At 40.0% G+C, this 13752-nt stretch overlaps 1 protein-coding gene across 1 annotated transcript; it reads left to right on the top strand.

Moving 5' to 3' along the window:
• Positions 1-2225: 2225 nt before the first annotated feature.
• On the top strand, positions 2226-8208 carry LOC122050913 (homeobox-leucine zipper protein HOX32-like). Its single transcript, XM_042611784.1, has 18 exons — positions 2226-3205; positions 4081-4240; positions 4483-4598; positions 4695-4785; positions 4866-4961; positions 5051-5164; positions 5250-5333; positions 5430-5585; positions 5660-5734; positions 5804-5910; positions 5981-6173; positions 6261-6452; positions 6535-6615; positions 6709-6843; positions 6974-7302; positions 7427-7532; positions 7643-7792; positions 7874-8208. The coding sequence occupies exons 1-18, from the start codon at positions 2976-2978 to the stop codon at positions 8018-8020; spliced, it is 2562 nt and encodes an 853-aa protein (XP_042467718.1). The 5' UTR covers positions 2226-2975; the 3' UTR covers positions 8021-8208.
• The last annotated feature ends 5544 nt before the right edge of the window (positions 8209-13752 follow it).

Genomic DNA, 13752 nt, shown 5'->3' on the forward strand with positions numbered 1-13752 from the left:
CTTAAATATTTTGTTTACATACACATATTACCAAATGTTATGACTGATGAGATTTTTTAAAATAAAAAAGCAAAAAAAAAAAAAAACAGAGTACAGTGAGAAAAACAAAAACAAAAACAAAGTGTGTGAGATGTGGGAAACACGCAAAGGCAAGGCCAGAGCACGCGGCCGCCATAAGGCCACTTACTGGGCCCATAAAGTTTATTTATTCTGTGATCAGTTTCATTTATATTTTGGTTTGATTTTTGAAAAAGGAAGAAGAAGAAGAAAGGAACGAGAAGAAGATGGAATTGATAAAAAGGAAGATAGACAAGGAAAAGGAAGCATGAGAAAAGTGAGAAGAGTCATGATACTGAATAGGAGACAGGAAGACACCTTATGCACATTGACTGACTCCTACACTCTTCATCATCACACATTAATTGTTTCTTCTTATTCCTTCTCCCTGAATTTATCAGTGACAAAAAATATTTGCATATGAAATAAAATTAGGTAGTTAAGACAATTAATCAAAGTGTGTGGATGTCAACCTTTGGAAAACAGAAAGCTGATGCCTTTTTTTTCCCTCTCCATAACCAGCCTTTTCTCCTTCTCTTCTTTCTCTTTTCTTTTGTGGAGTGAAAGAGAGAGAGAGAGAGAGAGAGAAAAGTTGAAGGCAAGCTTGGGAGTGAAGGGAGGGGCTTTGTTTTGTGTTTGTGGTGTGGCCAACATTCTCTCCTTTTTCCACTGCCAAAATCTTCCTTTTTTTTTCTTTTATGAAAACAAAAAAATGAAACAATTTCATAACTTGACTTCCTCAATATTAGGTTATATTTTCTCTCTACTAAATTAGTCATTGAATTTCTTGGTTGTTTTTTCATACTAGTAGTTAATTATGGTTATCGAACCATATAATTACCAATCGAGAAAAAGAAAAGAACCAAAAAGATATGAAATTTTAAAATGTACTAAGAATAAGAAGGTGGAGAAGAGTAACAAAGTGAAGGTTGGTGTTGGGGTGTCCCTCCTCACTCCACTGCATCAAAAGTAGCTTTAGGTTTTCTGTTAGGGTTTAATATGTTTGGACACTACTTTGCTAGTTCAAACTAAATACATTCATGCTTGGTCCTTGCATTGTATGGGGTCCCTTGGCATTCTTCTCTTGGATTGCAAGGCATGCAAAATTACTTCTATTTCTTTCACTTTCATTGTTAGGGATAGTCAAGCATGTTTTAAGGTAACTAATTATATCGATATATGAAACTAAGAATTCATACCTCATTATCAACACCATTACAAGAAGTATGAAGAACTTGTTCAAACAATATGATTGATGCATCCACTAACATTTAATAATTGTGGCACATGTAATTGGTGGTTTATTATTTGAGCATGACATATATGGTGTAGTAAGCTATATTTCTTCAGTATAAAAATAGTAAAAAAAAATCCACTATAATTTATTAAATTCAATGAAGAATTTAATTTGAGTTCCATCATGCTTTGTTCCCTAATTTTGGGCCCTAGTATTCAACTAGTTCATTATGCTCCTTATAATTAACATATCTGAGAATCCCCCACTAATCTTCTTATTCCTAATCTTTTCATCTAATTCTTAAATAATCTGTATCTCTAACTTATCAAAAAAAATTTATTGAACTAAACACACTTCATCTCTTTCTCTCTATATAGAAGAACATTAATGCAACAATACCACAGAATAAATTTTGTCTGTTTTTTTATAAAAAAATATTGTTGAACATTAAATCTCCCATCTTTGACTCCAGATTCGGCGCCGACGCATTGACTAATGCCCATTAACAGCAAGAATACAGTAAAACCTCCAACTTCCTGTTCCAATCACACATCACTGCCTAAAGAAGACAAATAAACAGCAAGTAAATTATCAACTGTTAATCTTCTCTGAAGAAAACAAATAAATACGCATAAAAGTTTACTTGAATCAGGCTTCGTTTTGGGGGACAGTGTGTGCGTGAGAGAAAGAGAGAGAGCAGGAGAGTCGAAGGGTAGAGTAGAGAGACAAATCTAATCAGGGCGGCAAAAGATCCTGCTGCATTGCTGCAGAGATTCTGGTAAATTTTGGTAATTATGGTGCCAACACAAATTTAATTACTGTAATTATACATATTTTTTTTATGCTTGTCGTTTCCAATAATGGCGCCATCACATATATGAGAATTGTATACGGGCATTTGTTTGTTACTCGTCATCAAATTTCGATAGTTGTAATTCTTTAGATAAACTCTGTAGAAAAGGAAAGGAAAGAAGGAAAGGGAGAGGCTGACGTATGCTGCATCCATGGCGAGATGGAGCATGCTGTGATGGTCCATGGAGGTGGAGTCTCCTCGGCAACATGGGCATCGCTCCATTGCTTTGATTTGATAGGTGAAGCATTGAAGGCAGCGAAAGCACTTTTTATGTGTTCGCTCAGAGCCCCTCTCTGTCTCTTTTCGCTGAGACACCTGCAGTGGCAACAGCAGCAACATCAGCAGCAGCGCAGGCCGAGCCAAGCGCAGTAACAGCACAAAGGAGCAGCCACAGATCTGCCCATAAACAATTCCTCCAAAGAATAGAAAACCTCCAACTTTGTTAAATTAATGAGGGGGCGTGAGAGAGAAGAGGACATCAAAAGACCACATCGCCGCTCGCTCCTCACTTTAGCTACCGCACCGCACACAGCACCGAAACCGAAGCCACCACCCAGTTCATTGTGAATAAAAGGCCCCAGCCCAGCATATTCTCGTAGCAAGACGCCTCCTTTTTGCCTCCTTGGTCTTGCTTTTCCAGGGCAATGGTTGCTTCCGAGGAGCAGAGGATGATGGGGCTCGCCTCGGCCTGAGAGGCGGTGATGCTCCTGCTGCTGCTGCTGCCTAGGAGCCGGAGGAAGGGGGCGGCGGGGGGTTTCTGAAGTTGGCGAGTGTGGTGGACGGGGGAAGGTTGGATTTTTAGGGGTTTTTCTTTCTTGAGGCGGAGTGATGGAGATGGTAGCGAGCGGAAAGGAGGCGGGGAAAGCACAGCAGCATGCGGCGGCGTTGGAGGCGGGGAAGTACGTGAGGTACACGCCGGAGCAGGTGGATGCGCTCGAGAGAGTCTACAGCGAATGCCCGAAGCCGAGCTCGCTGAGGAGGCAACAACTCATACGGGAGTGCCCCATCCTCTCCAACATCGAGCCCAAGCAGATCAAAGTCTGGTTCCAGAATCGGAGGTAATGGATTCACGGAACCCGGAGTCCTGGTCTTTTTAATCTGTTCGATGGAAGAAAAAACAAACATCTTGATTGATTTTCCCGTGGCTGCACAAAGGCGGCCTTCTTTGTTCGTTCATAAATTCTCATTCATCTAATCGAGCTGATCTTATCGTGAAAACGCCAGGATAGCTGAAGAAGTATTCAGTTGGAGACTTGAAAACTATAATTCATATAATCTGCAGTCTAAATTTAACAAGTAATTTTTTTTTAACCTTTTTTAGTGTTTGAATCGATTAACACGAGAGTCTCCATATTTAAACTGTTGCATTTATTATTCCCTGCAATATTCACTGAATCTCTTCTTTTCCGGAAAGATTTTGTTGATCATTTGATTTTGGGTCGTTGCAGCAGAGAAGTTTACTTATTTTGCATGATTTCATTGTTGTCTGCTGATTATTGCTTGTTTCGATTTGGCTTTCTGTTTCTGAAATCCTAGATTTTTTCTCCCTCCTCCACTTTCTTTTGTTAACTCTTCTCACTCTCAGTAAATTTTGGGGATGCGTTAGTCGACTTGATGACTAGTGTTGCTATCATTAAATTTTTGCTTAATCTTTTTGTGCAAGGCAGCTATACTGATGTGCATTAATTAAAGCCTGCAATGTTAATGCCTACTTAACTATGCAGTAAATGAGGTTGCTTTTTGTAAGAAAGTGGAATTCCATCAATGAACAAAGTTTCCAAGCCTCAAAAATGCCCTGTACTCTTAAAATGCAACACTGTTACTTTTAGCTGGATTTCTATCCGTTTATGCATTAATCAGATACTGTTTTGATTGAATGTGATGATCCATAAACTTCTGAGTAGTGCGTGAAAATTGTTCCTTCATTTTGCAGATGTCGGGAGAAGCAACGAAAGGAAGCTTCTCGTCTCCAAACAGTGAACCGCAAGCTGAATGCTATGAACAAACTGTTGATGGAGGAAAATGACCGTCTGCAGAAGCAGGTTTCGCAACTTGTCTATGAGAATGGCTACATGCGCCAGCAAATTCATAGTGTAAGTTTGCATTTGGTCACGATCAATATATTTTGCTACTTCGATCAAGCAGTACCATGTTTCTTCAAGGCTAAAATCTAACAGTAATGTTGTTTCCAAGGTTTGTTCTACATGAACTGGTCTCTGAATATATGCTTGTGTTTTTTGGGGGAATTCATTCAATCAATTTTCTATTTTAGTATTTGTTTCTGAGATCATATCGTTCTGCTTCTGATCTTTGTACTTGTTAATTGAAAATTCAGACATCTGTAGCAACCACCGATAACAGTTGCGAATCTGTAGTTGCAAGTGGTCAGCACCACCATCAACAAAACCCAACACCTCAGCATCCGCCTAGAGATGCAAACAACCCAGCTGGGTAATTGGACTTTCTTGTTCATCTATGGCTTCTAACATAACTTTGTGATTGCTTTCGTCGTCGCTAACTGGCTCGTTCTTTTCTGAACATTTTTAGTCTCCTTGCTATTGCCGAGGAGACATTGACACAGTTCCTTTCAAAGGCTACTGGAACTGCTGTCGATTGGGTTCAAATGGTTGGGATGAAGGTGAAGTGAAATCTGACATCTTTCTCAATTCATCGATTGAATTTTGTGTTCTAAGTTGATTTTCATTTTATCCTCCATAGCCTGGTCCGGATTCCATTGGAATCATCGCTGTTTCTCACAATTGCAGTGGAGTAGCAGCTAGAGCCTGTGGCCTTGTGGGTTTAGAGCCCACAAAGGTGAGAGATTGCCCATGGGATTCATATCGCTTTATGTCAATGCAATTTCTCTTCCCACACATATCATATTTGCTGGTTGGTGTTCTTAGGTTGCGGAGATTCTCAAAGATCGTCAGTCATGGTATCGTGATTGTCGTTGCCTTGATGTGCTTACGGTAATTCCTACAGCCAATGGTGGGAATATCGAACTTGTCTACATGCAGGTTTGATCATGTGCTTACAGTAATACTGATTGATTCAGAATTGTTCTTCTGTTGAATTGTCTTCACTCTATTCTCATATGAACAGACATACGCACCGACTACACTGGCAGTAGCACGAGATTTCTGGACACTGAGGTACACAACAGCTCTGGAAGACGGCAGCCTTGTGGTATCGGCTCCTCATCATTTTATTGTTTGGCAATTTTCTACAATTTCTATTCTCTGTCACCAAGTAATCATCGACCTAATACTTAATTTTGCCTAGGTCTGTGAACGGTCTTTGACACCTACAACTGGTGGTCCTCCCGGCCCATCAGTTCCCAATTTCGTTAAAGCTGAAATGCTTCCCAGTGGTTCTCTAATTCGGCCGTGTGACGGTGGTGGATCAATGATTCACATAGTGGATCATGTTGATTTAGATGTGAGTTTAAGTTCATTCTAAGTCTTAAATGAGTTCTCGTTTCCATAATATTCTCACAACATCTCTGATATTAGGCATGGAGTGTACCTGAGGTTCTCAGACCCTTGTATGAATCGCCGAAAATTTTAGCACAGAAAACAACCATTGCAGTAAGCAGTATTCTTTTTCCCGATTGATTTCAATTATGCTCAATTTATCACCCACTGATGATTTTACAGGCACTTCGGCACCTCAGGCAAATTGCCCATGAGAGTAATGGTGAAGTTCCATTCAGTATGGGGCGACAACCTGCTATCTTGAGGACTTTCAGTCAGCGATTGAGCAGGTATTTGAGCCATCATGATTATGTGCTAGCCGTTTGTATTGACACTTACGAACTTGTGGTCATATGACAGAGGTTTTAATGATGCTGTGAATGGATTTGTCGATGATGGTTGGTCGTTACTGGGTAGCGATGGAATTGAGGATGTCACAATTGCAATAAATTCTTCTCCAAATAAACTACTCGGTACTCATGCTAATTCCTCGACTATGTTTTCAGCTCTCGGTAGTGGAATTCTTTGTGCAAAAGCATCCATGCTGCTGCAGGTGAAGCGATCAACATTATTCGTGTTCTTTTATGAGCTTTCGTGCGTGTTAGTGATTCTAAATGAACATGACTAATTGCACATGTAGAATGTTCCTCCGGCTATGTTGGTTCGTTTCTTGAGGGAGCATCGCTCTGAATGGGCGGATTGTGGCATCGATGCATATTCTGCTGCCTCTTTGAGAGCTTGCCCTTTTGCAGTCCCTGGCGTTCGGCCTAGTGGTGGATTTTTGGGTAGTCAAGTGATACTTCCTCTTGCACACACTGCTGAACATGAAGAGGTAATTAACTATAAAAGTTAAGATCCTTATCTAGTGTTTTTTTTTTCTTGAGATGGTTTAGCATCTTAATTTTTTATTGCAGTTCTTGGAGGTGGTCAGGCTCGAAGGACATGGTTTTAATCAGGATGATATAATTTTACCGAGGGATTTATACTTGCTCCAGGTTTGTGGTTTACAAGTTTTCAAAAAGAACATTTCATCATCAAGATCGGTATCTTATCCGACTATAATTTTCTCCATTGATCTACCATGGCAGCTTTGCAGTGGAATTGATGAAAATGCTGCTGGTGCTTGTGCTCAGCTTGTTTTTGCACCTATCGATGAATCTTTCGATGATGATCTTCCATTACTACCATCAGGTTTTCGTGTCATACCACTGGATCTTAAATCAGTTGGGTATTTTTTAACTCGTATTCTGCATGAAATTTAAGATTATAGTTCCTCGATATCTCGATTATGCACATCTGTTTTCCCTATGAAATTTAAAGGCAAATGGTGGTTTACCTAATGCAACATTGTAGGATTCTCCTTCGGCTACACGAACACTTGATTTGGCATCCACACTCGAGACTGGCTCTGGGGGGACTGCTCGCTCTGTTACTGATTCTAGCTCCGGCGCTTACAATCTGCGGTCTGTCCTTACAATTGCCTTCCAGTTCACTTACGATAATCACCTGCGAGATAGTGTGGCAACAATGGCCCGACAGTATGTTAGAAGTGTGGTCACCTCGGTGCAGAGAGTTGCTATGGCAATTTCACCTTCTCGTCCTGGTAATCAGCTTGGAGTCAAGAATCCACCTGGTTCCCCTGAAGCTCACACGCTCGCGCAATGGATTTCTACAAGCTATAGGTACTTTTAACCTAGCAACGGTCGGTCGGCCAGTGATCCTGCTTTCTATTTATCGTCCGGCATTCCTTAATGAAGAATTTGTTCTCGCATCTGTTCAAATATCTGACCGTTTTAACTCCTCCAGGGCTCATTCTGGGGTCGAACTTTTCCGAGCAGAACCACAAGCTAGTGATGCTTTGCTCAAACTGCTGTGGCACCACACTGATGCAATCATGTGTTGCTCTTTGAAGGCAAGTGCTAGCGCAAATTCAATCTTTTTGTTCCTTCGAGAGATAGATAGCGCGGATCCTTTTCGAATTGTAGTTCTTCGTTCGATGCAGAGATTGATTGCCATTTGCAGGCTTCACCGGTGTTCACATTCTCGAACCAAGCCGGGCTGGATATGCTTGAGACCACCTTGATTGCTCTGCAGGACATCACACTCGAAAGGATTCTCGATGACAACGGTCGGAAAGCACTTTGCTCAGAGTTCCCCAAGATCATGCAGCAGGTATGCACAACCAGCTCAAAACAGTGATACTTTGTTCACTTAGTGCCCTTGAAACCAAATCCATGTTCCCTCAAATTGTAGGGGTTTGCTTGCCTTCCTCCCGGCATCTGCTTGTCAAGCATGGGGAGGCCGGCATCGTACGAGCAAGCTGTGGCATGGAAAGTCCTGAATGACGATGACTCGCCGCATTGTCTTGCCTTCATGTTCCTCAACTGGACCTTTGTTTGATCAAACTACATCATCCAAGTTATATCTATCTGGTGCTAGTAATGGATGAAACTTTAAAATGTCATCCCTTTTGTCTAAGTTATTGCTGTTGAACTTCTAGATTGTTTCTGAAGACAAGTAATATCTGTAAATTTAGTGCAACCTGAAGAACTATTCTATGCAACTATGAATGCTTTCTCTTTCCTTAACTCTCAATTCCTCAATGTTGTCGATTTAAATTACTGGTTTCTTTATTATCATCTGAAAACAATTTCAGTGTTCTCTGCCGAATTGTTTGATGTGGCAGCACTGTTTTCTCTTATTCACATGCATCAGAAGAAAGTATTAAAATATAAGAAGAAAAAAATAAGTAAAAAGATTTCACGTAGGGTTTAAAAGTATTTGGTTATTAAGATTCATAAATTCTAGTACTTAAATTTGGAGATTTAGAGTTTGAATTTTGGAGGAGATAAAATTTTACTGTCAGGGGTGGAAAGATCTAGTGAGTAACAGCACGGCCAAGGGTTGTCGGTCGACGACATTAGAGGTCGTCAAATGGACTGACATAAGGGCCAACGGTCGACGACATGAGAGGTCGTCAAATGGGTCGCCAAATGGGCCAAGAGGGTCGGGTCGTTACAGGGTGTTGCCACAGGCACAGGGCAACGCTGTCGGCTTCTTTGTTGCCACGAGCAATCGTTCGTCGGCTCTCCAGCTTGACGACGCCATAACCTCAGTGGTCTTCATCTGTGCAGAGGCCAACTTCTCGACACCCGATAGTATGGTCGTCGGCCGACCGCTTACAGCCTCCAAGGGGTCTTTGGCAGTCTGTCCCGACCCAAACTACAATCTAGATGAGAATGTGAACCTAGAGAGGGATCATAAATATAGGTAGCAAATAATCTAACCACAATTGCAGAGCATTTTTATAGGCGTGGACCGTGTGGCAAATTCAATATAAGATTGTCGAGTGGCGAGAAGTTACAATTATTAAATTTGATATAGGTAACAAATAATTCAATGTTATAGGAAATATTATACCAAATGTTACAGGCCCTAGAGAACTCGACAGGGAAGTTTAGAATGACACCAATGTAGATCTTGACGTAGTCATTCCAATGCTCAACTTAGTCCAATGATCAGAAAGTTTGATGGAGTCTCTTTGTGCATACTTACATTCATGGAAGTGGACTCCTTTTTATACCAACCACCAATAGGGAGGCATGAATTCTACGTTTGGGTCATGGGATTGTCACGTATATCTATGTGGTTTATCCCTATTTCATAGTCCTCCCATGTTCTCCGCTTATCATAGTACTCACGTTCCTCATAATTGGTGGCCGCTTTTGGAGAGATCTCAAATAGGTCACACTAAAGAAGTTGGACATAGTCGAGATGGGGAGGTTTGACATGGTCGAGTTGAAGATGTCAGACGTGGCCGAGTTAGAGAGATCGGATGTGGTTGAGTTTAGGAGGTCGGATGTGTCCAAGCTAAGGAGGTCAGATGTGGTCGAGCTGAAGTGGTTGGATGCATTCGAGTTGAGAAGCATTGTGGCTGAGTTGAGGAGGTCGGACATGACCAAGCTACACGCCGGGGCTTAATTTAGCGTCTCATCGGATCCACTTTAGGTTCATCTTGACCCAGATCGATCTTCTTGACTTACAACTTAATTTGACTTTTGATGTTCGAAAACGGAAGGGTACGGGTGGAAAGCTAGGGATGTGGCTGTTACGTTGACTAGATGTAGACCGCGTCCCGCTCTACAAAACAAATAACGTTAGTGCCAAGTTAGAGGAAGGGGTCCCTTACGTTAACCCTCCGACGCTCAAGTCAATCACCGGAATTGTAAAGGAAAGCGGAGCAATAGTAATGCAATGGCAAACAGTAATAACGCATACCTCCACCAGTATTTGGACCCCCTTTATATAGAATCCTGGTGGGCGATGTGCATACTCCTTGAGACATGGACACGTTCTCCAATGTGTCTTATGAAAGGTCTTATCAAAAAAATACCTCTAACATCATATTTTAACAGGATATGTATATCCTTGACAAGACAGTAGAAGCTTCCGTCGTACGATTCGCCTGTTAACCATGCCTCGTGTCAGCATCACTATCTCCTAAAATGATATCGAGAGATACAACAATAGTATCGTTGCTTGACCGAACGGGATAGCCGTTCAGCCGCAACTCCTTCGCTCTGTTGGTCTCAGAGAGATAACAATATTCCCGCTGCTTAGCCGAGCGGCTACCTCGCTCGGCCGAGACTCCTCCACTCTGTCGGCCTTAGCTGCTCTTCTTTGTGGTGACTGGGCATAGTAGCTTGTCCTTCCCGCTCAGACAAGCTCTTCGGTCTCCTCAGCGTCCTGTCGCTCAACACTGAACGTCTGACTGTCTTACCGTATTATCCCGAGCTGGAGGGATGGTCAATTTAGACAAGTCTCTTGCCGATTGAACACTGATTATCCCGACCGACCGTTATAATCGACCTCCGTTCAATCACCATAGATGAGCCTTTTCACATCCTGATATTATTCATTTTAATTTTGATCTCCACCTCATCATTTGACCCGTGCCGAATGAAGTCCCTTTTTATCACCACATTATCTGTCTTGGTCTAAGCCTGATCAACCTTGCTTCCTTTAATTTGACCGATAGCTCAGTCCAACTATAGACTCCCTAGGCCTACGTACGTGGATGCGACTGATATCCTCGATATAAGTATTCTTAAATTAACTGTTAAATTTCGTGTTTTAATCCGTCCAGGATGGAAGAAAAAAGAAACTGTTTAGAAATGCATAAAAGTAACAAGATTGGTAGGGTCTCTTGATTCTAAAATGAAGAAATGTATTGATTACTTGATATTCTTCGAAAGATCTCTCGGTGCTACTCATTGCTTATAGTTAGTTTATATTTGTTGATGAACAGGGCTCTGCACCATGCAATGACTATGACTGTTCGCTTGATCCGCTTACATATTCTTGACGTGACTGAAGATGATCCACATGCAGAGCCTACTGTGCACGTACGTCGTAGCGTATGCATTATCGATCTTGTTGCAGTGTTCGAACAGTTTGCTTTTATAATTTTGTCTCCTGAAATGTATTCAATCGAGCAGTCAGGAAAAGAATTAAACCATCTGTTTTGTCGATCGACGTATGCACATATTCTTTCATTTTTAAAAGGCTTCGTCTCAACTTGACTTGCACCTGAAACACAACAGCTGTCGTGTATATAGTAGAGACAAACCAGACGGTTATGGGACGTCCCATCGTACGATGCTAAAAGAGGCTACGGTACGGTGAATCCTGCGATTGGACGGCCAGATGGTACGGCGTTTCCGTCTACGTCGTCGTAATGTCTGAGAGAGACAGAGACGAGACGAGGATCTCGCTGCAGGTTGTGCTTGGCCGGGAATCCCGCAGCGGATCGCGGCCTGTCGCGTCGCTGTCCGCCGGCGGGACCAGCACCTGGCCACTGTCCCTCCTCCAGAGTCCACGGCCCTCACCCGCCGCCTACCTCCGGGGTGGAGCTCCAACTACTACTCCTCGCGCTCCCGCTCCCACTCCCGCTCTGCGGCCGCCCTCAAAAGCCACGCCGCTGCCGTGTCAGCGAGCTGCGCAGGCGCGCGCGTGACGCCCTCTTGATTAACTTTTTGCTCGTGGAAATGCCTGCCGTGACTAGAACTACTCAACTTACCATTTTGATTTATTTTACTATTTTATGAACCATTTAAACTTTTAATAATTAATTTTAATAAAGTCTAAACTAAAATTATATTAATATATATTTTTTTTATTTTTATATAAAAGTAATTTTGACACGATTAGTAATTTTTCTAAGTAGTTTATATAAAAATAGGAACGGTTCTCTTTAATCTCGTATAGTAGAATTAACAACATCACGAGTCGAAAATTTTCAATAAATTAAAATATATATATATATATATATATTTACTTTTAGATAAGATCAAGTATAATTAAGAATTTATATTATTGGCTAAAATAAATTTTCGCCAGTATATAATTATAATTACTAATTATAATTACCAACCAAAGTTAGGTTTGACCAACCATGTTTAATTTTTTACTTACTAAAATTAGATTTAGCTTGTAATTTTAATTTTTTAATGACCAAGGTCACATTTGGCCAGTAATTTTAGTTGTTTACCGGTTAAAATTATTTTGACCGAAAATTTTAAAATTTTATTTACTAAAGTTAAATTTTATCGATAAATTTAAATTTCTTATTGTTCAAAGTTAGGTTTGGTCGATAATTTTAAATTATTATCGAGCGCCGTCCTTGCGTTGTATTATTGTATGAGCCTAGCGGATTTTTACCAAATCTAATTTATAGACTTGGGGTACTAATTTATGTATATTCATGCATTATATTACACATATAATATGTATGAGTGGTGACTAGTATATATAAAAAATTATTATACTTTGAACATGCCATAGTCCACGACACAACCACAAGTTTTTTAATTTATTATTTTATTTTACTTATGGTTAAGTCAGATTTAGATATTAAGTAAAAAAAATTGATAGTTTACACAACCGTTCAATAAGTGATGTTGGACGACTCTATGTGAATCTGAGTGTTCGAACCAATCTTAGATACCTCAAGTGGCTGAAATCTACTTGGGGCACCTGAGAATGGTTGGATTCACAGAAAATTGCCGCTCATCAAATACGTGTGCAAGCTATATATATATATATATATATATATATATATATATATATATATATATATATATATATAGTCAATTAGATTTTAATTTTAGGATATATGGATTAGGTTACATTATTCAATTTTTTTTTAAAAAAAAAAAATAGATGCTTACAAGATGTAATATATGCATTTAGAATGTTTAGAGTTTAAGATTTTTTTAAAAATTGATCTTTAAAATATTTAAAAAATAATTAAATAGATGCTTACAAGATGTAATATATGCATTTAGAATGTTTAGAGTTTAAGATTTTTTTAAAAATTGATCTTTAAAATATTTAAAAAATAATTGAGGAACCTAGATCAATTCTAAACACCTCAACCAAGCAGAAGTCACAGACCATTCCGCAACGTACCACAATATAAATATATATATAGTATGATAATTTTTTCCACAAATTTGAGATCTCATTAGGAAAATCAGAAACAGAGGTGAATTCAGGAAATTTTTTCAGATTCAGAATTTTTCAAATCCCCACAAGTTGAATAAGGATGAGTATGAAAATCCTATCCTCATCTTGAGCCCGAGATCTATGATGACGATGATAATAATAATATAAGTTCATATAATATAATATAATATAATATAATATAATATTTTATAATCAATTTCTTATTTCAATACTTTTGTGAAACCTTTTTGACCAACTCAATAGACATTTGAAATAGGATAGAGACGAATAAAAATTCCCCATAGGGATGGGAATTAATTCCCACGAGATCGAGGATTAGGATTCCTCAATTAAACAAAACCGGGATGAGAATTAATTCCCACGAGATCGAGGATTAGGATTCCTCGATTAAACAAAACCACGGGATAGATGTACAACCGGGATCCTATGGATCGCAACCTTGATCCACCCCTGGACCAAGAATTGCTAATAGGTGGGATCCTTTGAACCCCACCTGTACCCACTTATGAATGAAATTGTCCATCCTCTGGACTACACTTTACGATCCAGAGGATCCGACCTCCGATCCGACATCATAAATATTTGAACATCACGTAAGTAAGAAA

Source organism: Zingiber officinale, chromosome 3A (genome assembly GCF_018446385.1).
Source record: "Zingiber officinale cultivar Zhangliang chromosome 3A, Zo_v1.1, whole genome shotgun sequence".
Classification (NCBI taxonomy): Eukaryota; Viridiplantae; Streptophyta; class Magnoliopsida; order Zingiberales; family Zingiberaceae; genus Zingiber; species Zingiber officinale.

Excerpts from the sequence above, each read along its gene's own strand:
- LOC122050913 (XM_042611784.1), top strand. The coding sequence starts at position 2,976 with ATGGAGATGGTAGCGAGCGGAAAGGAGGCGGGGAAAGCACAGCAGCAT. Across the intron at positions 5,911-5,980 it reads TTCAGTCAGCGATTGAGCAG|AGGTTTTAATGATGCTGTGA; the intron begins GTATTTGAGCCA and ends GTCATATGACAG. Across the intron at positions 7,533-7,642 it reads TCATGTGTTGCTCTTTGAAG|GCTTCACCGGTGTTCACATT; the intron begins GCAAGTGCTAGC and ends TGCCATTTGCAG.